General features: G+C 32.7%; 1 protein-coding gene across 3 annotated transcripts; it reads left to right on the top strand.

Annotated features, from left to right (window-relative positions):
* Window positions 1-1,970: 1,970 nt before the first annotated feature.
* Window positions 1,971-20,853, top strand: LOC148603571 (calpain-2 catalytic subunit-like). 3 transcript variants are annotated; one of them, XM_088552076.1, is made up of 17 exons: window positions 1,971-2,249; window positions 5,304-5,510; window positions 7,990-8,316; window positions 9,402-9,533; window positions 9,840-10,030; window positions 10,170-10,350; window positions 10,735-10,800; window positions 11,048-11,121; window positions 11,912-12,075; window positions 13,434-13,535; window positions 14,230-14,327; window positions 14,563-14,765; window positions 15,149-15,222; window positions 15,454-15,564; window positions 15,862-15,935; window positions 16,587-16,813; window positions 18,705-20,853. In XM_088552076.1, the coding sequence occupies exons 2-17, from the start codon at window positions 5,316-5,318 to the stop codon at window positions 18,718-18,720; spliced, it is 2,235 nt and encodes a 744-aa protein (XP_088408202.1). In that variant the 5' UTR covers window positions 1,971-2,249; window positions 5,304-5,315; the 3' UTR covers window positions 18,721-20,853. The 3 variants fall into 3 exon arrangements, with proteins under 3 accessions (XP_088408202.1, XP_088408200.1, XP_088408201.1); XM_088552074.1 differs by lacking the exon at window positions 1,971-2,249 and adding an exon at window positions 2,996-3,112; XM_088552075.1 differs by lacking the exon at window positions 1,971-2,249 and adding an exon at window positions 3,050-3,070.
* Window positions 20,854-21,415: the final 562 nt, after the last annotated feature.

Below are 21,415 nucleotides of genomic sequence, written 5' to 3' on the forward strand. Positions count from 1 at the left end.
ATAAGAGATGAAAATGTACCTCTTAAATGTTTCACACTTGTTCTGCGTGTGTTATTTTCTTTTACGAGAACAGGAAGTTTACATTAAAAGATGAAAAACAACAGTTTTAAACTCCGATGTAGAGAATAATTTGTTAGAGTTTAGATCTTAAGCCTATTGATTTGTCAAATTTCCAAAAGGAAAGTAGTATTTTTAGTACCTGTCTACTTTCACTTCACCGTTCTTTCTTAAAAGCCATTAAAGGTATGCTGCAAATTTTATGAGAGAGTCTTTAAAGGGTCCCCTCTATGATAAAACCTGTTAAAGTTCATTTTAACAAACTTTAAAAAAGATTGGGATCATGAAAATTGCTTAATTCAACATAGAAAGTAATGGGACTTTTAATAGTGGTTTTATACCACAAGGGGCTCGTTATAACTTGCGGAACGAAAACATTACCGGCACTTCCTGGTAACCAGTTGTTTTGATTGAAAAAATAAATCGGGTCATCACGGTTACGAAAGATTATTCGGAACAAGGGAACCAGGATTCTAGCGGAAGTCACCCGATTTTAGAGCATATCGCATTCGTGCCATGTCGGATGTTGAAAGCAAGCCAAAATCAGTGGCATAGAATATTTGACGATCAGCGACTTAGGAGACTTCACTCTTTGATTTTTCAATGCATTTAATCATAGCTTTATGACATGTTAAATACATTACTTTTAAACCTGAGGAGAAGTTAAATAACTTATTAATTTGAAATATGAATTCAATATAATTATACTTAAATATTATCTACATATATTATGCTTGAAAATGTTCAACCATGCTTAAATTGAGGTCGTAAAACGAAGTAAACAAGATTTCCACCAAATGGGTTCATGTAGTCTCATATCCATTGAATCCATTCATATCTGTATATGTACTTTCTTAAATTGGATTGCCAAAAATCCTTGGAATTACCATTTGATATGATTTTACCACACAAATTCTTGACTATACAAACACGGTGGTTTCCCATTCCACATTTATTGTAGTTTTTCTTCACTGCATAATAAAAAAACTTCAATACCCAAGTAAGTAAAACGGACATTTTATACACCTTACCAATGCACCCAATTATAGCGTCTGATTTCCATTGTAACTTTCTTTTTTTGTTGTTTGTGATATTTGTTAGTAGTTGTTTTTCTCTTGTTTTCATGTCTTTTTTTCGTTCGTTTAAACCATACTTGACCTTGTTTTTGTAGCCCTATTTCATGGTTCCACTAGATTTCAGAAAAAAATGGCACAGACGCGAAATCTCAACAAGTACACGTAAATGAGTAATATTATTGATAGTTCACATTAAACTGAAATATCTTGTGTATTATCACAACTTAAACACCTTTATAGCTTTAAAAGTCAATATAACCATTCAGTTTTGTATAAATTGCACAACCGAACAATGCGTTCAAAAATAAAGTTATGAAATGTTATGCAACGTGCTTAATTATGATCAAAACTACGTCAAATTATGATATAGTATTCTTTCAAATGAAAATAATACTTCGTACACAAATAAAAATTAGTACACAGCAATCTTTAAGACCATACCAAGGTTTTTTTTTCATACTCCGTAAAAAATTAACACCAAATTCGGTGATAAATCATAATATTTGATAGAAGCAGATGACCGTCGTAAAAACAAACAATATTTTGAAAAATTAAATTATTCCCCACTCACTTATCTATACTTTACAAATGAATAAACAAAACAAAATTCGTACACCAATCTTCTACTCGAAGTGAGAGTTAAGCAAACATGACATTCTCGATCTTCAATCAATTTTTCGCTAAGTACTAAAATTAAATCCGATCAGTTCTTTGTCACATTAAGCTGACCACGTGCCATCGTCACTTTTAAATGATATGCCATTACGTCTTCCACTACAATACGGCTAAATTGGTCTGTAGATTTCTAAATATAATACGAACAGATAAAAGAGAGTTAAAACGTTTACAAAGTTGCCTTGGTTTAAAATAAATAAAGGTCACGCTCTGGGACTTTCGTGACTAAAAGGTGTATTGGGGTTTTCAAATGATTTTTTGATATTAGTCTATGCTTCATTGGTTCGAAGTCAGTGAAATCAGTGCAAAATAAAGGATGAAAAAGTGTAAAATGTCAAAATGGATATTATGATACAAGTTTTGTGAATATAAGTTGTTACAGTATAAGCCAGACCTCTCTATTTGTTTTGAGATTTTGAATAAAGAAGGAACTTAAAAACGGTAGGAAACGTAAATTTAGGTGTATTCAAACAAGAAATATTATAGAATATCGATTTTAATGATACGACATCAAATGAACCAAAGTATAACTTTAAATTTATTAATAATAAATAACTTTTACGTATATAGTAAAATATATCGAGTAAGTTAAAGTGTTGTATGCCATTTTCCATGTGTTCTTAGATATAGAAAAAAATGATATATAGACGTTTATACAAGTTTGATACCTATTATCCTGCATTATTCTATTGTTGGAAATATAGCCATCAGTTTTGGTTCATTTCGTTTCAACGGAAATTGTTGGTTGTGGGCTTGGAAAGCTCTTGTCTTGCTCAGATGGATCCAATGGTTTCCAGGGTGGCCCGGAAACCTTTATCCGGTCGATTTTTTATTTTATATTTATTTTTGTAAAAAAACTGAAAAAAAACAAAGGAAGCAATAAAGTTCAATAAATAATTATGGAAATTCATATTTTAATTAGCAATACAAGCGGATAAAATTCTGTTTTTAACATTTTACTCCGTAAATCTCTTGACCTGCCACTCTCTCTGCTAATGTTTCCCTAGCCGGACTTATTCAAATTAAACAAGTGATCTAAAGCGTTTATTAAAGGAGCATTTCGTAACCCGCTACTCTCTCTGTTAATGTTTCCCTAGCCGGACTTATTCAAATTAAACAAGTGATCTAAAGCATGTTTATTAAAGGAGCATTTTGTAACTATTTAGAATTAGTAGAGTGATGATGTTCTAAAGAAGTATGTTGTACAAAGGCTTAAAGTTTGAAGGATAATCGTCGATGAACTTCACATGCATACGATGCCTGTAAGAATCGTTTCTATTATGACTGTTAAAGACACAAAAAATGTAAGCAATGAACATGTACATGATTTTTTTTTCATTTGAGTATAAATATTCCTTTAATTGATTTGAAGCAACTCAACGACTCATTCTTAAATTTTTAGTAAATTTTTCAATGGTACAGCACTATCGTTTAGAATATTAAATTACTTTTTTGTGCCAATTAGTTTAAAATGAATTATTTTTGTACATTTCTTTATGGTTCTAAATATGTCTTTGCTAAAATGCGGGATGGGTAATTGCCTGCAAATATCCCATATGTCGTTCCATAAATTGCCACAGGGAATCTGTTGGTTGCAAATTCACTCCTGTTGTATATTATGTCCTAAACTGTTATTGATCATCAAACAATAGTATTCATACAATTATTGTAAACAACCTCCTCTTTTTCATCAAATGTCTATTGCTAATCGATTTCATAAAATACAAACAATTAAAATGAGTTATTGGCCCTTAACAGACAATAGACCGACAGACGCGTAATACAATAAATAGATCCTAGACCTATAATACGAGGGATGTAACCCACTCGTACACAACATTATGCAGAGGAATAAATCGAAATTCCATATTTAGAAAATTGACAAAAAAGATCTCCGTTGGTGTACCCCTAAACGTAGAAACCTAATCCGAATTTCCTCTGACCCTGCAACCCTCCTCTTTTTTTATTTGGATATTGATATGTCGGCTGTTACTGTTACCCGATATATTCAAATAAAAAAGAGGAGGGTTGCAGGGTAAGAGGAATCCTTGGTTCTATTTTTTAAATACGGAAAATATCCCGTAGCATTTTTTTTGGTACAAATTGTAAGTTTTTAGGTCTGATTGCATTCTATTCAAATTGCATGTAAGGTATGTACATAAAGTATATAAAATGTCAACAAAGAAAGGGAAAAAACACCCGTTATTACGTATAATAGTATAAACCAAACCTTATGTCAAAATGCCTTACATAGACATCTATATATAGCTTAAAGGGTTGAAATATCAGACGAAACATTTAACGTTAAAACATGCTAAACATTTAACGTAAAACAATCTAACTTTCCATGTTATACTTTTAAAGAAACAAATGTCATAATATTTTTTTCTGAAATTGTATTGATAATTAAGTAAACATACAGATACATGTTTAGCAGTTCTAAAATGAAAGGTTCCGCACTGGATTCGAATGAACATGAACAACTTCTAAAATTAACCGTTATCTCTAATTCAGCACATGTAGCAACCAGTCTTATCCGTTTGTTGCACAATATATATAGATCGTGAAATTTGTACTTAGCAAGAATTACTTTTCTTGGTTTGGTTGATTCAATTAAGGAGGAAGACCTTGGGTAAGGGACACAACTCTTGAAATCAGTAATATGATTGTATCATATTCAATTTCACCAAAGCCTTTCAAACTTTCATTTAAAACAGAATGAAATAAATCCAAGTTACTTTGATGCTTACATGAGACTGATATAAAATACTGAATACAAAAGTTCCAGTGATTTGTGAGAGCTGTGTCCCTTAACTTGGGTCTACCTCCTTAAGAGGGAGATGAAAAAATAGTTTTCTCCAAAATACAGATTTTTTTTTTTACAAAAAGGACATAGTTACATGTACGTAACGATATGGCGTAAGTAGATCGATGATACATCGTTGCTCGGTGGGGGTTTCTGCACCTTGAATCGCCTCTACCATTGGTAGTGTCTGAATTTTATATAGGTTGGTATTCTAAAGCTTATTTACAATGTAAGATACATGTATAAAGAAATGCAATCAATCTGAATACAAGAGAAACAAATTTGAAAACTAAAATGTTTTTTTTTAAAGGGTAACCTGGAACCTAATAGATATATATTACTCATACTGTGTTGCATTACTGAAAGGTACAATATGTAGTGACCTTTACAGACAAACGAATTATGATATGCGAAAAACTAATGAAGGTGCTAAACAAAAATAAAATGAGTGATTTCCAATGCTACATGTAATGTTTTGTATGCATTGTTGCAAAGCTTCATGGAACATAATTATTTCTGTGCATGATATTGTATTGTGAAATCCAGCAGTTACTCTTTGTACAGTGCCCAGCCTAAACATAGTGACAGTCAAGAAATAGAATATCGGATTTCCAACAAACTTTACATGATTTCAATCCTTTATTTCGTCATTTGCAGTATATCAAATAAAACATCTCTTTTATCTCTAGAAATTGTGGGTAATGGGTTGTGCATCATCAGCTGATACAGGGACCCAATACGCTTCTCTTGGTCACCATGGGCAACAGAACACGAGAGGAGAGAACAACACAACACAACAGCAACCACATGCACAGACACAGAACAACAATGAAACTACGAAACAGACAACACAGCAGCAAAATGGAGCGGGACCACCTCCGCCTTATGAAAAAGAGGTAAATTTCAGACTTTTAGAATTGTCCTTTAAGAAATTACATGAACTTATATAGCAGAAGAGTTGGCAAAGTAAACCACAATAACGTCCTTGTCTTCCAAGATATATATATATATTCTGACCTGAATGATGACTTAGTTCAACATTTCTTTTGATTTTGTCAATGTTTAAAGGAAAAACTGCTAATTTAGCTTAAGTACGTAAAAGCTTAGATGTGTGAAATTTGAGATATCATTTTCTTGTCTGCATACGTACTCTATATGTAGTTTCTTGTATTCTCATTTTTTGTTTCCAATTTTCAGTGTCAGTTTTACACTGTCTTTGTTTTGCATACTTTTATGCTTCCTTCACAGCCTCAGCATCCGACTCTATTAACAAAATCTTCTGTTCTTTCCATTTCAGACATAAAAATGCAAAACGGAAGATCCGATAACAAGAAATTTATTAGGACTCGCTTGTTTTAAAGTGTTTTTTTTCTATGTGTGTAGCACTGTTTGCGTTAGTGTTTATACATGTATATATGATAGCTTACTTTCAGCACGTGCCACTTGTTTTTTTCTACATTTTTGTAGTATGAAGCTATTCTGAATTAGAGGAGAGATACTGCACCCAGTGTTAATTAACACTCTAACTTAAATTGAAGATTAAATTAGAGTAAAATTGTCATTTTAACCTGTCTACATATAATCCAAATTGAAACTTAATATTTATGGCCGTTTCTATAAATATGTTCATAGATCAAGATATGAAAAAATGTAAATTTTCTTCCGATACTGATTCAAATGACTGAAAATATTTGCGCGTAAACTTTTCCGAGTGAAATATCCTTCCAGTAACTTTATAACCGTTTTTTTTATCTTTATTTTATTTTATTTTATTTATTTAACAATTTGTACAATGAACATGTAAATATTTTGTAAATAAAGATTATTTTATTAACTTCAAAATATTATTTTCGCCTCTTTTCATTTATGTTTTGTCGTTTGTTTGCTTTGTGTTACAGTTTTGTCTTATTTCATCATTTATAATTTATACATAATTATAATTTATTTATTTTTTGATAGTTTTTAAGGTAGGAGAGTTGTGCATTTAAAGATTTGAGCAGAATTTAATGTTTCATTTTACAAGATCTAACAAATAGACCCTTTTGTCTTAACTGTGGGGTAGTTAATGAGCATGCGTGACATGTACTGTAAACCGACAAAATTTCGCGAAGAAGAACAAATTCGCGAAAATAAATTGACGCGATAAAATTTCTTACTTAAGTATAGACGTTAGAATTAGACAGGGTGTAAGTCGCAAAAATAAATACCTTCGAATCGAATTGATTTCATGACACGCGAAAACTAGATTTACCAAGTAGGACAAATAAATGTAGGAGGAAATTTACTTGGGATGTAATAGACTCCACATTTATTTACAAGATACATTTATGAAGCCACGTAGATTATGTACAGACATAAATACTACGCATATCTTGATGCGTCTTACAATTGCAAGGATACTACTCCATACGTTCAAACCCTGATAGTTGCCGTTGCGTATTTTCAGTCACGTGAATTTATTATTTATATTGCCAACACTTTTGTTGATTTTTTTTAATTGATTGATTGATTGATTGTTGGTGTTTAACGCCCGAGCGGCAATATTTTAACTATATTCAGACGATGAACATGAAATGGGATGATAAAATGAACATGAAATGATGATGAAATGAAAAAAAGGGATGGGACACAAGGATGATAGGGGTCGACAAATCTCGATTGCCACTAGAAAAAGGGGGGATGGGTAGGGTCGGGCAATTTAGCCTCCTGTGTCGGAGCACAAAGGTTTCTACTCCTATCGAATACCACAGCAGGGTTCTTTAACGTGCGAGGAACGTGGCATCTTTTCCAACACGGTGCACCACTATGGTTTGCCGTCAGGTTTTCCGTATTATAGCCTGACAACCCCAGCATGCAACACGCCAGGGGTACCCCATTCCACCACCTGGCGCAGACATCCCAGTTGCTCTGTGGCCAGAGCGCCTAGCCCCCGGCTAGGTCCCTGAGCACTATTTAGTCGCCTTTTACGACAAGCTTAGCGCTGCTGCAAGCCCATTCTTTTGACACCCGGACCTGCACGGGGTTTTATTTATTTATTTATTTATTTTAATGTTGAACTGCTATGAAAAATGATCAAACACAGCCTTTTCATTTACATAACAAACCAAACCAAACCAAAACAACAAACAAACAAACAAAATAAAAACCAAATAAATTGATTAGACGATCATATTCTTAATCAGACAAAACAAATAGCCAGACAGTTACAGACAGTTAGCTTCAAGAAGTTACCAAAAGCTAGACTTGTAACAAGTTTACACTTATAAGTGGCTATGTCTTTAAGTCATACAAATGTAAAGTGTACAGGTAGGTATAATGTTTTAGAAACTAAGAATCTACTTAAAAAGAAAGCTTTATACGTTGCTGTTATTATAGGACAAGACAATAGCTCCAGTCATTGCAGCCAAGCCCAGGCATCAACAGACTGCCCCAGTTGCCGAAAAGACCATCGAAGTTAAATCTGGAATGGACTGGGACAATACCGATAACATGATGACCCTGGGACTGCCCAACTTTGACGCATCAGAATATTCGAGGACGGATATCGGAACTTATGAGTGGGCGTTGAACTTCCGGACAGTCGAATCAGATTTCCCGACCTTTGACCCACCACAATTATCAGATGGACAATACGTTGATAGCGAGTTTCCTCTTGAAGTTGCATTTCCAAAAAAATCAGATCTTGAATGGAAAAGACCTGGGGTAAGATATTTTCTTTTTATTGTTACTGTAACTAGGATGCAGGTTTGTTTCGGAATCAATAGGATGCCGTATTATAATTTAATATATAAAGCAAGAAACAACCACATACCTAGACTTCAATTGCATAATCGCACGATCATCATTTGTTTTTCTGGTTTTTATGTGTTAAACTGTATTTTGTAGGATCGTTATTGCATGGTATCTCATGCAGTGGATTTTTTTTTAGTCATCTATTATCGACACCAATAAGTTCGTATATTCCTGTTGAAGGCGGCGTTGTTTAATGCCTCTGTGACAGTTGTTCCTTCTAAGATTCTACTTTGGTCTTATCTAAGGCATAAAGTAACTAATGACATTTTTTTCTAAATCAAATTCGATCGTAAGAATTGAAAATAAAAAAGTAATTACATGGTTGACCGTACAGAAACATGACTGATAAAAAAAAACCATTACTTTAACATGTTCATCACAAAAAGATAAGGAATATTTGTGAAAATTGTTTATTTCATTCCAGCCAAGGGTGTATAATTCTGGTATTAAATTTCCGTTCGTCCTTGATTGGACCATGATAACAGTTTTATATCCTACTGCCGCACAATATAATTACTGTTGTTGTGAAATACACGAATTCTTCAAGATACAGGAAATGAATAAGAATGTGTTTCCAAATAGGATATGAAATATATACTTTAGGCTACAAATCTTTATCAGCGGCTAATCAAACGTAAAGAAATAAACATACTATTCTTAGTAAACCAGAGTTCATTAAATATTGCATTACTTTCATCTGGCGTAGTACATTTATTATAATGATGTTATATCTTGTGATTGACTACATCTTTCACATATCCTGCATCATAGCAAACTAACACAAAAAATCTCCGAAAAATATATCTATTGAAGAAATGAACGGACAAAAAATTCCTAAATATCTATATTTTGTGCATGGAGCATCCACGGTTTGATATAGAAACAATGGTATGCATTTTGTATGTATTCTGGTTTAATATTTTGCTACTGAAGTTTTCGAACTGTGGGCAACTTAACCGCACATGTGATAAAAACAAACATTGACTCGCTTACAGGAATTCCTGGAGGCTCCAGTTTTGTTCTCTGACGGAACCAGTAGATTTGACATTGGTCAGGGAGAAGTGGGAACGTGTTGGTTCCTTGCTATGGTGTCAAATATTGCCGACAAACCAAGGCTGTTAAGAAGGGCAAGTACGATCTTTATAATTACTGAGAGGTATATCTATGCCAAGCAAATTATAATGACGGAGCAGTGTAGCGAATAGAATCGTCACATTCTGAGACGATGTTAGAAATGTCAAATTTGCGATGGAAATTTTTGGTCGATCCCTCCGCGGGACTCGAACTCGTACCGTTGTGACATGTATGGCAACACCGCCTGCATTAAGTCCAGCGCCCTAGACCACTCGGCCAGCTAGACTATATAGATCATTCGGATGAGGATGATTGCCAACATAATGAATGTGTATGAAGTAAGTTAATTTTTTTTTCAGGTAATACCCGATGGTTCGTACGATGCCGAGAGTGGCTTTTTCCATTGTAAGTTCTGGAGATTCGGTGCCTGGATAGACACTTATATAGATGACTGTCTTCCAGTTTTATACGGCGAACAACTAGCTGGTGCCAGTTCTGCCACCGATAGAAATGAAATATGGGTGGCTTTGCTGGAAAAGGCCTTCGCAAAGTAAGCAACCATATGCTAATTTTAAAAGGTCATTGATAGGTTTTTTTATGTCAACACAAAATTGATATACAGGTTTACGTACTATCATACAAATGTAAATCTCATCTCCCTTAAAATCACTGCAAAAACCATGTTTCAGAGTGTATGGTTCCTATGACGAAGTTGAAGGTGGCCTTACTGCTGATTCGTTTATGAATCTCACCTCCGGTGTTGCAGAGATGATAGAGTTCAAGAAGAAAAAAGTTCAACCACAGCGCTTATTCCGGAGATTACACAATGCTTTCCAGTGTCCGACCACAATGGTTGGATGTGCTGTTCCGGTAAGTGTATATTCTATATTGCGTTTGATCAAAACTTAGGAAAATGAGATGTTTAAAGTGAAAAAAAATGTAAAATCGCTGTAAAATTTTTAAACCTTTTCTATATAAATGATAATAATGTTTAAGTTAAAATGCCAATATAACGCTTACCCTACCGGTGCACCTGGTCCATTCTCCCAGTTTTTACTGGAGTCCGAGTTGCTCATTTGCTTTTGTTACTTTGTATGTATGATTTTAGTTACTTTGTGTTCTTTGTTGTGTATGTCTGTTTTCCATGTCTGGTCTTTGTCCCTGGATTACATTCTTTTGATTACCGCTATAACCTTGGTTCCCTTGATTACTCTTTGGTATATAGTAAGAAATTCTGTTATTTTTTTTCTACAGAATCGAAATGATGGACAATTAGGACTGGTAGGCGGACATGCTTACTCAATGAGTGGAGCATTTATTGTAAGTAGTGGCTTGATTATATGTACATGTACATGTACATTTACCAAAAGTTTTAGGTGATTTGGTTGGAATACTTAGAATTCAATCAATAAAGTTAATTCATAATAAATACATATATTGTTACGTGGTAGTTTCGTACTGACATTATAATGATGCTAGCAATAGCAGACTTTGAACATATTTCTAAAACTTCTGCTTGTATGTACATTTTTGGAAGCAAGTATTACTTTTGATTATATTCCAATAGGTTGGAGATGCCCTGTTACTACGAATACGCAACCCTTGGGGTAAAGGGGAATGGCAGGGTGCTTGGAGTGATGGGTAAGTACTATACATGTAAATGTACTTGCACTACATGTATGTACATGTATTAGAACAAGGAGATACAATCATATATTATAGACGTATGAATTATTTCCAAAAGTTAGAATAGTTCGACAATGGCAAAATGCAAACTTGTGTCTTCAGATGGATGATATGTATTTGTTTTAATAAGGATCGGGACAGTGTGTACTTCAGTCTAAACTCCTTCCGATGCAAATGAACAAAAATAACGACTGATTTTGCCGTTACAAAAATCTGTATAATAATTATGGTTGTATCTTGTCATTCGAGTTATCCTACAAGGGCATGAGACTTGAATTTATATTATTGAATAAGGTGTAACAAAACTCGAATTTAAAGGCTAAAATCTTATCCACAATTTTCTTACTGAAATTCTAATTTCAGTTGATTTGGCCTTATTCCGAAAACTAAATGTACCACAAATCTCTTCCGCAGATCGACCAGAAATCACTCCTATGGCTTATAGGTACTACATTCAGAATGTGAGAAAAAAATTCGTAGGGCACTACTATATACATATCCGCGTAGCATAAAGGGGCATGATTAGTACCGAGTGTGGCAGAGAAGTTAAATTCTCGAAAAAAGCTTTAAAATAGCAGATATATATTGTCTGAGCAGGGTATCGATGTACTAAATTATAAATGTTAATGTAGGTGCGATTGACGTGATATTTAGTGGATTTGTATCATTATTTTTTTCCACACCATATCATAGTAATTACAATAAAATACAAAAGCTCATTCTATTGGTCTCTTTTTATCAACAGGAGCCCAGAATGGGCTAATGCACCATCTGACTGTGTTCCTCCTCCAAACCAAGATGATGGAGAGTTCTATATGGAAATACATGACTTTATGAACTACTTTGATGACGTCACAATTTGTAATTTGACCCCGGATTTTGACAGAGATGGAAATCCAAATATGCTTAGTAAGAAACATTGATATTCTTTAAGCACAGCTAGGTATAAAAATAATGTGTTTCAGTTTTGAAAAATAATCATACATTGCAATGAAATAAGCATATCTTTTAAAGCAGAAGATATATATGGCAAGCCAAAGTGGACAAAAATGCCTATTTATTAATATTTATAAATAATTATAATTTTTTATAATTCATTTATAAATATTTATAAATCATTTATTAATATTTATAATTGAATTATAAATATTGATAAATATGTCAATTATAAATATTGATAAATATGTCAATTATAAATATTGATAAATATGTCAATTATAAATATTTATAAATGAATTATTAATATTAATAAATGAATTATAGATATTTATAAATCAATCCTAAATATTTATAATTCAATCCAAAGTGTACAAAAAAGACTATTTATAAATAATTATAAATATTTATAATTAAATTATAAATATTTATAATTAAATTATAAATATTTATAATTAAATTATAAATATTTATAATTAAACTATAAATATTTATAATTGAATTATAAATATTTATAAATAAATTATAAATATTTATAATTGTCTTGGATTTATAAATATTTATAATTGTCTTGGATTTATAAATATTTATAAATGAATTATGAATATTTATAAATCAATTATAAATATTTATTAATATAAGACAATTATTAATATTTGTAATTCATTTATAAATATTCATAATTGAATTATAAATAACATCATCATTATAAATATTTATAAATGTATTATAAATATTAATAAATGAATTATAAATATTTATAATTGAATTACAAATATTTATAATTATTTATAAATATTTACAAATAGGCATTTTTGTCCAATTTAGCTTGCCATAGATATATGTCAAAAGTTTTTAAGACCTAATGTTTACTTTGAATTGAAACAGATGAAAATAGCGAGTGTATCCTCTTAAGATTATAGTTTCTGAATCTGACTGTCAAGACCTATAAAAAGTTTCATAGTCGGCAATGATAATGAACCGTGTCGTAATTTGTAACAGTCGTTTACAGACATTCGCCTTTTATAATCCGAATAAAACGGTTCTATGCATGTACAATGTCAGTAATGCTTTTATACTTAGTCTACATGTATCACCTAAGAACAAAATGTGTCGGTTAAACATTCATGTAAAATTAGATTTGACTGCTAGGGTCTGGTTCAGTATTTGACAATTAAAAATTTTACCAGGTTTCAACTTGTCTATCCTATAGTTGAAGAGAATTATCAGTCATTGTTTTACATGTGTATCCAACACTATTCGCATTAAGATATTGAATTATCTTCCTTTTAACTACATGTACAAACATTAAAATATAATATATTGGATAGGTTATGTTACATGTATATATGGAAATTGGAGAGAAGGAAAAATGGGAGGACATCAGCGTAAAACACAAAATCCATTGTACCATATAACCATAGGAGAGGAAGGTACGTTCCCATCCGAGAGAAGTTGTCTCACGTCCTTATGATCAATACAATCACTCAGAGAAGAACCACTTAATTGTATTTTGATCAAATTTTGAACAATGTACAGCATTCTAGAATAATATGAATTATGATAATTTACAAGTTATATTCATGTAAATGGAAGACAAATGTCATTGATTCCTCTTCACACTATGCAGCTAAAATTATGAATGTCTAATTTCATTAATGTATTTCATAAGCTGTAGACGTTGGCTTTTTTTATTGAAATGAATGGAAAACTAACGTTGTAGCAGATCGACCTTCCCCTTTTTCCGGTCCGCTAAAAAGGACTATATCAAACCAGAGTCAGTACTTTATCAGTACAAATAGGTGATTGCGTTAAAAAAATATTTTTCATTCGTTTACACTGCAGCTGAGAGGGTGGATTTGGTGGGGGGAATCGGTGTCTGAAGGAGCAGGCAAATATAGTGGAGGTGACGGTGAACGGTGGTTGATGGGAAAATGGGAAGTGAATGAGTGGATTAAGTTTGGGAATCATAACCTGGGTAAAATAAAAGGGGTCAGGTGAGTGGAAGGCGGTGATCAAGGGGAAGGAAAGTGGGAATGAAGTAACCCCCGTCCAACCCATCTACACTGTATATATATAAAATTTCCACTACTACACATGTACCTAACTCGTTTGTTTTTAATACAGATATGGACGAAAATGGAAAAGTACCATTAGTTGTTCAGATTGTCCAGCGCTTATTCGATAGGGATGACGTTATCAACATCCGGTGCGATTTATACAAGGTAAAGTAATAGCCACAAATATAATGCTTTTTCACGTTAACTTATCGCGAGACTGTAAGAATTATTTTGTAACTCATTTGTCTTGTACATAAAAATTATAATTTTCATGCTTTAGGTTTAAACCAAATGAAATAGGCATCCATTTAAGACAAGTTGAAAGTCATATCAAATATTTTTTAAATAATTAAAGTTATTTTATATTTTGTAGCATTTAATGACTATAACATTTTTCCAGGTTCTCAGTACTAATGGTGATAAAAATGCCTTAGAACAGCTAGGGGATAAGTCAAACATGTACATGGGCAATACGCAAGTCACATACCGGTTTCTGGTTGAACCTGGTTCCTATGTCGCTATTCCGTCGACGATGGAAGAGGGTTACGATGGCAGAGAGTTCCTGGTGCGTTTTTTCACTGCTGGGCCCCTGACAGATATTCGGTGAGTAGTTTTTTTTTCGTTACATTTCTTTTTCGTGTAATTATTTAGAGTACTGTTAGTATTTTAATCTTGCTATCACCCACTATAACTGCAGTTACGTAAATATAAAGTAAACGATGTTTTTATATTAGAGCTGAATTCGGTCTGTTTTTTTTTCTTTCAACATGACAAATATTTCATTTCATTTCATACCTATTTTTTTTTAATTTAATGTTTTACATATGTTGTTATTGTTTAAAAGGTGAAGTGATAAATATAACGGAATGGATACGATGAGTATGTCAAAGAGACACCTCCATGATGAAAAAAAGTTGCTTGTTTCATTTGATACATCATAAAATGTATTTAGTGCTACATGTATACACTGTTTCTATCTTTGTTAGTGAATTAGAATGCAGTAATGTCATGGCTGGGAGAGGTAGAGGTGGAGAGGAACCGTCTGAGGAGTCCCACCTCAGTATGTATACTTTCTTGAATATTGATCATCTACGATTCAAATTAAAAAAATAATGACTTATTGGCAGCTACTGACCTGGACCAAAAACCTCACCTGGAAGTTATTTATAAATATAATTGTAAACTCTGTTCGTTTTTTTTTCATCTTGCTATAGTCTGAAAGTCCATCAAGGAAAATAATGTGTTTTTACGTGTCATTAATATCTTCAAGCAATTTTCTGCCTATTTACAGGAAGTACAAGTAGTTCTTTGACAGCCTTCCGGTGCGGATACAACGCAGGAGGTCAAGTTTCATGTGATGGCTTCGCCAACAATCCTCAATATCTCCTCACTGTTAACGAAGGTAACATTAAAAAAATGTAAAATAAGAATAATTAGAAAATCAAAATCGAATTTTCAACTATCAAATCACTTAAAATTGAAGATTTGAGGAAAATGTCAAGAATTTTTTAAAAATCTGTCCAAAAAATGTATTTTTCTTGCCTGTCGTATGCTAGGGTCATTACTAGATTTCTTATTTTGGACTTGGTGCTTACATATTGGAACAGTGTTGTACTTGGGGTTGTCTTTGACACCAGTGGTAGGTCGTTGTCTGCTTTGCAGTATTTTATTAATCAATAAGGTTGTTCCTGATTTTCAGCTCAAACTATTAGAGTTGAAGTGATGCAACCAGAAAAAGGAGACGGATTTCCAGTTGGTTTCAAGTTATGGGAGGTAATCAAATATAGATGTTTAAACACTTGTGCATAATTTTTTTTACGCTTTTGTAGGTATCCTATTTTAAAAATATAAAATATACACGACAACATGAAATGTCAGAATATTTTTTTTTATTTCTCCCTTTGGAAAGCGTATGTTTTCCATATAGATTTTGATAGAACATGTATTTATGAAATCATATTTTTGATGGAATCACGATTGAAAATGATAGTTATAAATGAAGAACAGTCTACCAAGTATTATGGTATTTAAATGTTGTACAACTCAGTAGATCCCTGTTAATAAAAATACTCAAAATACCCGAACAGTGAACATGTGTTTAATGAAAATTTTGAACTTGACAATTCAAAACTTAATTCAAAATTTCAATAAACACGTGATTAAGCCGAACTTTAAGATTTGGAAACAACAGTTTTAATGTACATATTACGAAAATTGTTGCTTGGTCATCTCTTCAGGTAAGGAATTTAAAAAAAAAACGGGCAACAGAAAGCATCCCCTAATACATGTTCGTGTATCAACTGGAAATTTGAATTTATTACTTGGTTCCTATAAATAATTGTTTTTTTTTATATATTTTAATAGTTTGCATTATTGCATTAAGTTCCGAATTTAATATAAGTAAACGTTTTTTATCAAATCAAGGTGACACCTGACGTATTTCCGGTCGATCGTGATTGGCTAATGGACAACTACGAAAACTGTGTACGGGACAGTGATGGTGGAGATGGGCAGTTTCAGTTCGGACCATCTACCGATTCCAGTTATAATATCAACCCTGGAACATACTTACTCCTTGTTCATGCTGACAGTGAGTCAGACGAAAATGACGTTGCTGTTTCTATTTTCTCTGAACACCCAGTTGATATGCAGTAAGTGGGAATAAACATTAACAACAGTCCACATTCTATGATAGAATCAAAGCACCGAAGGTGCTGAAATTCGGAAGTCCCTTGGTGTGCAACCTGCAAAATAGGTTCCCGATGTTTATTTTTTAAGCAATGTGCTAGAGTGCCGGTCATGACATGGACCAAAGTTTGAGACTGTTTTGGTGTTGAACCCATATTTCCCTTGCAACCTGCAGCAAGATGTACACAAATATCGTGAAAATAAGATTATTGCATTTGTTTATGTTCTTGAGACCTTTAAAATGAAAAAAGGAAGCTGATGATGTTGAACGTGACGTTTCTTGATAAAATGATTTTGATTATAATACCATCCACGGGGCATAGTTAAAATCCAACACCACCCAAAGAGAGATAACTCCAATTCAATTGTATTGGCTTTTAACTAGACTAGTTCCCGATCGCAATATTCAGTAGGTACCAGTATCGTATTGCATATCAATACATGGATGCTATAAAAATATAGTGCATTTTCTTTTTGCCTCTCTACAAACTAATGTTTTGTCAAAAGATATGAACAATGATTTATAAAATAGAGCAAAGATCACACTGTAAGATGAAGAACTTATTTAAAAGAAAATCTAACACGATATCATAAAAATATTCCACTGAAAAGGTTGGTTTGGTGAGTGCAAAACGAAAGTGAAAGTAGGGAAAATGGCTATTTATAGTTCAAGACTACTTTTCTGTCCGATCTTCGTGGGCTCACCCTATTTTCTTTGCGTTAAATTATTTTTTCACATGTCCTTAGAAATGCTACATAAGTGAAAGTGTTATTGAATCAATTTACATATTTTTTTAAAAAAAATCCTAAAAATATGCACTTCACTATAGAAGTCTATGGGAAAATTAATACGACACTGAGACCAGTAGTCCCGGGAACCAGGGTAGCTTTTAACTATCTTCTTTGAAATTACTACGCGGCCAAGCGGCAAAAAAATATTTTGGCGTTTCGATTTACCAGTTCGACAATATTTAGCTGAAAATTAACACTTAAAAATGATTGAAATATCATTCATTTGGGATATCCGTGAAATATTTAAAGTTTGAAAGAGAATCACGCATTAATTTGAAGACAGCATTACTCACGTGACTTCCGAGTAAAAAGGGAACAGATATGGTTAAAATGCAACAAATGCCCAATCGTATTAGCTTCATAAAAATAGTAAATACCTGAGAGATCACCAAACAATCTTCAATAAGTGTAAATACACCGTCAATTAAGCTCTTGAAGACCCCGACAACAGAAGTAATAAAATCCACGTTAACAGAACGATGACACTCAAATTAACTACAACCTCAGATATTAACGTAACGTTCAGAACTCTGTTTTTACAGTTGGTGGATCGGGACACTCCGTTGTGTTATTTTCTTTTAGTTAAGTTGATTGTATAGAATAACCTGGTTGGGTCCCAGTCTCTCTTGGGTCATTGGTGCACCCACCCATACTTTTCATAATTTCCGGGTCCGCAACTGTGAGAGATAAAGGGAAATTGAACAACAACAAAAAAAGGAAAACAACAACAAAAAACATATTGAACAAGTATCACACGTAAAAGACATATTTTTACTGTATATTCACATGCATTTAATTAATAGCTTTACAGGACAAACCTGGTGATTTTTCATGAGTTATGGCCCCTCTTTACTTCAATAGCACAGAATTGGGACTGTCTGAACACCAGAAAAAGTCTCGAGTTCTTCCAAATAAGCTCTGTAATAATTTGATATTAACATTTTGTGTAACATCTTGTCTGATATGAGGCAATAAAACTTGTGTTGAAGCAACTGTTTTCGCGAGATCTCGACTTATTTTTTTTCCAATTTTGTTAGAAAATGCGACTTTTTTTTATTCTAGGGCTGCACACACGTAGTTAGCGGAAGAGACTATGAATGCTTTCCATTATTCAAGTTGAACCCGTGTTCCATTATTGGCTCATGCCCTGCTGTTTGTTTTAGACGACACCTTATGAACCGGAAATAGATAATGAAAGTCAGATCGTACCATTTAATGGAAAACATGCCCATGCAAAGATATCTGTGATAACTGTTATATAAATTATTTTTATGACTTTTTTCTATATTTATTTTGAAATGAAATCTTGCTTAAAACAACTGTTTCGTCAAAACATAATTTGTGTATCTCAGTGTATAATTATAAGCAGTTGCACAATTATGAATGTCTATTGTTGCAATTGTTTTAAGCTCATCTGGCTAAAGGTAATGTGAGCTATTGCTATCATTTTGCGTCTGTCGTCATTAACTTTTCTTTAAAAATCTTCTCCTTTGAATTCACTCAAATTTGGTCACCAGCATCCTCAGGGTAGCTACTTTGAAAAGTAGTAAGGTTGGTTACAAAACGGAAATTAAATTATTTATACATGTAAATGCTTGAGATTGCACGGAAATAATTATCCAGTGTGACCCTAAGTGTGCTTTCCGTGGATTATGTTGAAGTTTATACTTGAAAGAGAAAATGAACGGTACATTGATTTGATGTCGTTTAAGAGATCCCATTAAACTGTTACGTATATACAAATGGAGTTATATTTTCAAAGATCCGAGATGCATAACACACAATGATAGCATTTTAACATTCGTTATCATTCAAACTTGTGTCATAAAATTATTAGATGATTTCACCTGTATCATTCAATTTGTTTTTAAATACCATACTTTTAACTAGCTTTTAACGTTCAAGAACATTTATACAGCATCTCAGTTTTCTAATGAGCCAAAATAATTTATAATTTAACTTCTCGAAGGCCATTTAGGCGAAAAAATGGTAGCTCTATCCTGCTAAACTTATTTATAGTTACATATAAACAAAAATGATCGTTTATTACATGTCTCTCAGTGCATGCGCTTGAATCACCACTCTCTGGTCACAATGTACATGTATATGAAATATGAAAGGTGGAATTTTCAGGATTTCATTATTTCAGCCATTTTGTCATTTCCAATTGACTTTACAATGAAAGTCCCTTAGGTACAACAAGACCTCTTCGAGTAAGCACATGTGTTGAACAATTAACATACATGTACGTCATCTCGGTCGAGAAACGCTACAGCTATCCCATTAGAACTATTACTACATTTTCATGGGGAAAAATATTTTGTTTATTCAGTCTATTAAAATGAAAAATGTCGAGTGTATAATTTTTTACAATGGTATGATCTCTATGTTGTTTTAAATGTACGTGACAATGCATTTATGAACTTCTAAAATTTGGTTATATTAAGATGCATATTAACAGTTAAGGAACTCTAAAAATCCTTAATATCTCAATCGTTTTGTTAAATTATTTCAATTAAACAACTATGGTTATTAAAACATTTGTTATTAAGATAACTTCAAGTTATCTGCCTTTTTGAAGACTGAATGAAAAAAAATAATACAGTTCTTATGTGGTACATGTATGTGAGCATTTTGTAAATGGAGTGGGTTGTAGGTGTAGGGCCTTGAGCTGACATTTTTCATTTCGGTAATTTTGACATATTCACCATATCCATTATATAAAATGTTTCCCTCGGGTTTCCTTACCTTGTTTCCAAATGTTTGTTCTATTTACACCCTTTCATAGCGTGGATCTACATGTGTATACATTTTAACTGTGTTTCAAATATGTTTCTGAATAATTTATAGGTTATCAGTTTATTCCCCCATTGCCAGGTGTAGATTGACAGTAAGCGACTCTTCCATTGACTGATAAATTCTTGTGATAAATAACCCTTTGGATATATGCATTAAGTGTAAGTGCGTGAACATTATTTTTTGTGCATGATCATCAATTAAGGTCACTATAGTTTACCCCAATTGACCAATCAAGTATTTATACTTGTAATAATAATAATAGGTACACGCATAAACAATTGACATTCATTCAGTCACATATTTAATTCCTCATTAACGAGATTTCAATAAACATATTACAAAATCAGCGTAACAAAATAAATGTCAAGTAGAGTACAAAATATAGATATCATAAATAAAATATTTCAACTGTTTCGATTGTTTATTAGTTAAACTCATAGCCGCAATTACTGCATAACAGGAGCTAACTACAGATATTTATAAATACAAAGATAGCATACAAATCGAGTGCGACACTATCAACATATATACAGTAACAATGTCGAGTTAAGGCTAGAAACCACTAATTCCACTTCCCATAGGCTTCTATGCTAATTTCACAATATTCAATGGCTTCTCTGGACTTTACCTTAACTTTAACCTGCAGAGGACTATATATCAGCATGATTCTACATATGTCAGCTCACAATCCTCAGAGTGGCATGTGGGGTTAGCAGTACTAGTCACCGGAAATGAAGGGTCTATAAATAGCATGGGAAATCCCAGTGCTTTCACAAGATAGGGGTATATTTAGAAATCATTATAGAGATTAGGCTTCACATCACAAGAAGCAAAATGCACATATAAAATGTACAGAAATGTTTTTCCTTTCAGAAACTGTTTAAATTTTTTAAATGAGATGAGAACTCTTTTCACAGCACTATGAGGAACAGGGGTAATTTCTGCATAGGACTATTTTTGCGTACGTTCCAAAT

The sequence above is a fragment of the Perna viridis genome, chromosome 11 (assembly GCF_037379345.1).
Source record: "Perna viridis isolate PV_CMFRI_1.1 ecotype Kerala chromosome 11, ASM3737934v1, whole genome shotgun sequence".
Classification (NCBI taxonomy): Eukaryota; Metazoa; Mollusca; class Bivalvia; order Mytilida; family Mytilidae; genus Perna; species Perna viridis.

Coding starts and splice junctions, on each gene's coding strand:
- LOC148603571 (XM_088552074.1), top strand. CDS start 3,056: ATGCATACGATGCCTGTAAGAATCGTTTCTATTATGACTGTTAAAGAC. Junction 5,511..7,989: donor CTCCGCCTTATGAAAAAGAG/GTAAATTTCAGA, acceptor CTGTTATTATAG/GACAAGACAATAGCTCCAGT. Junction 13,536..14,229: donor TATAACCATAGGAGAGGAAG/GTACGTTCCCAT, acceptor TTTTTAATACAG/ATATGGACGAAAATGGAAAA.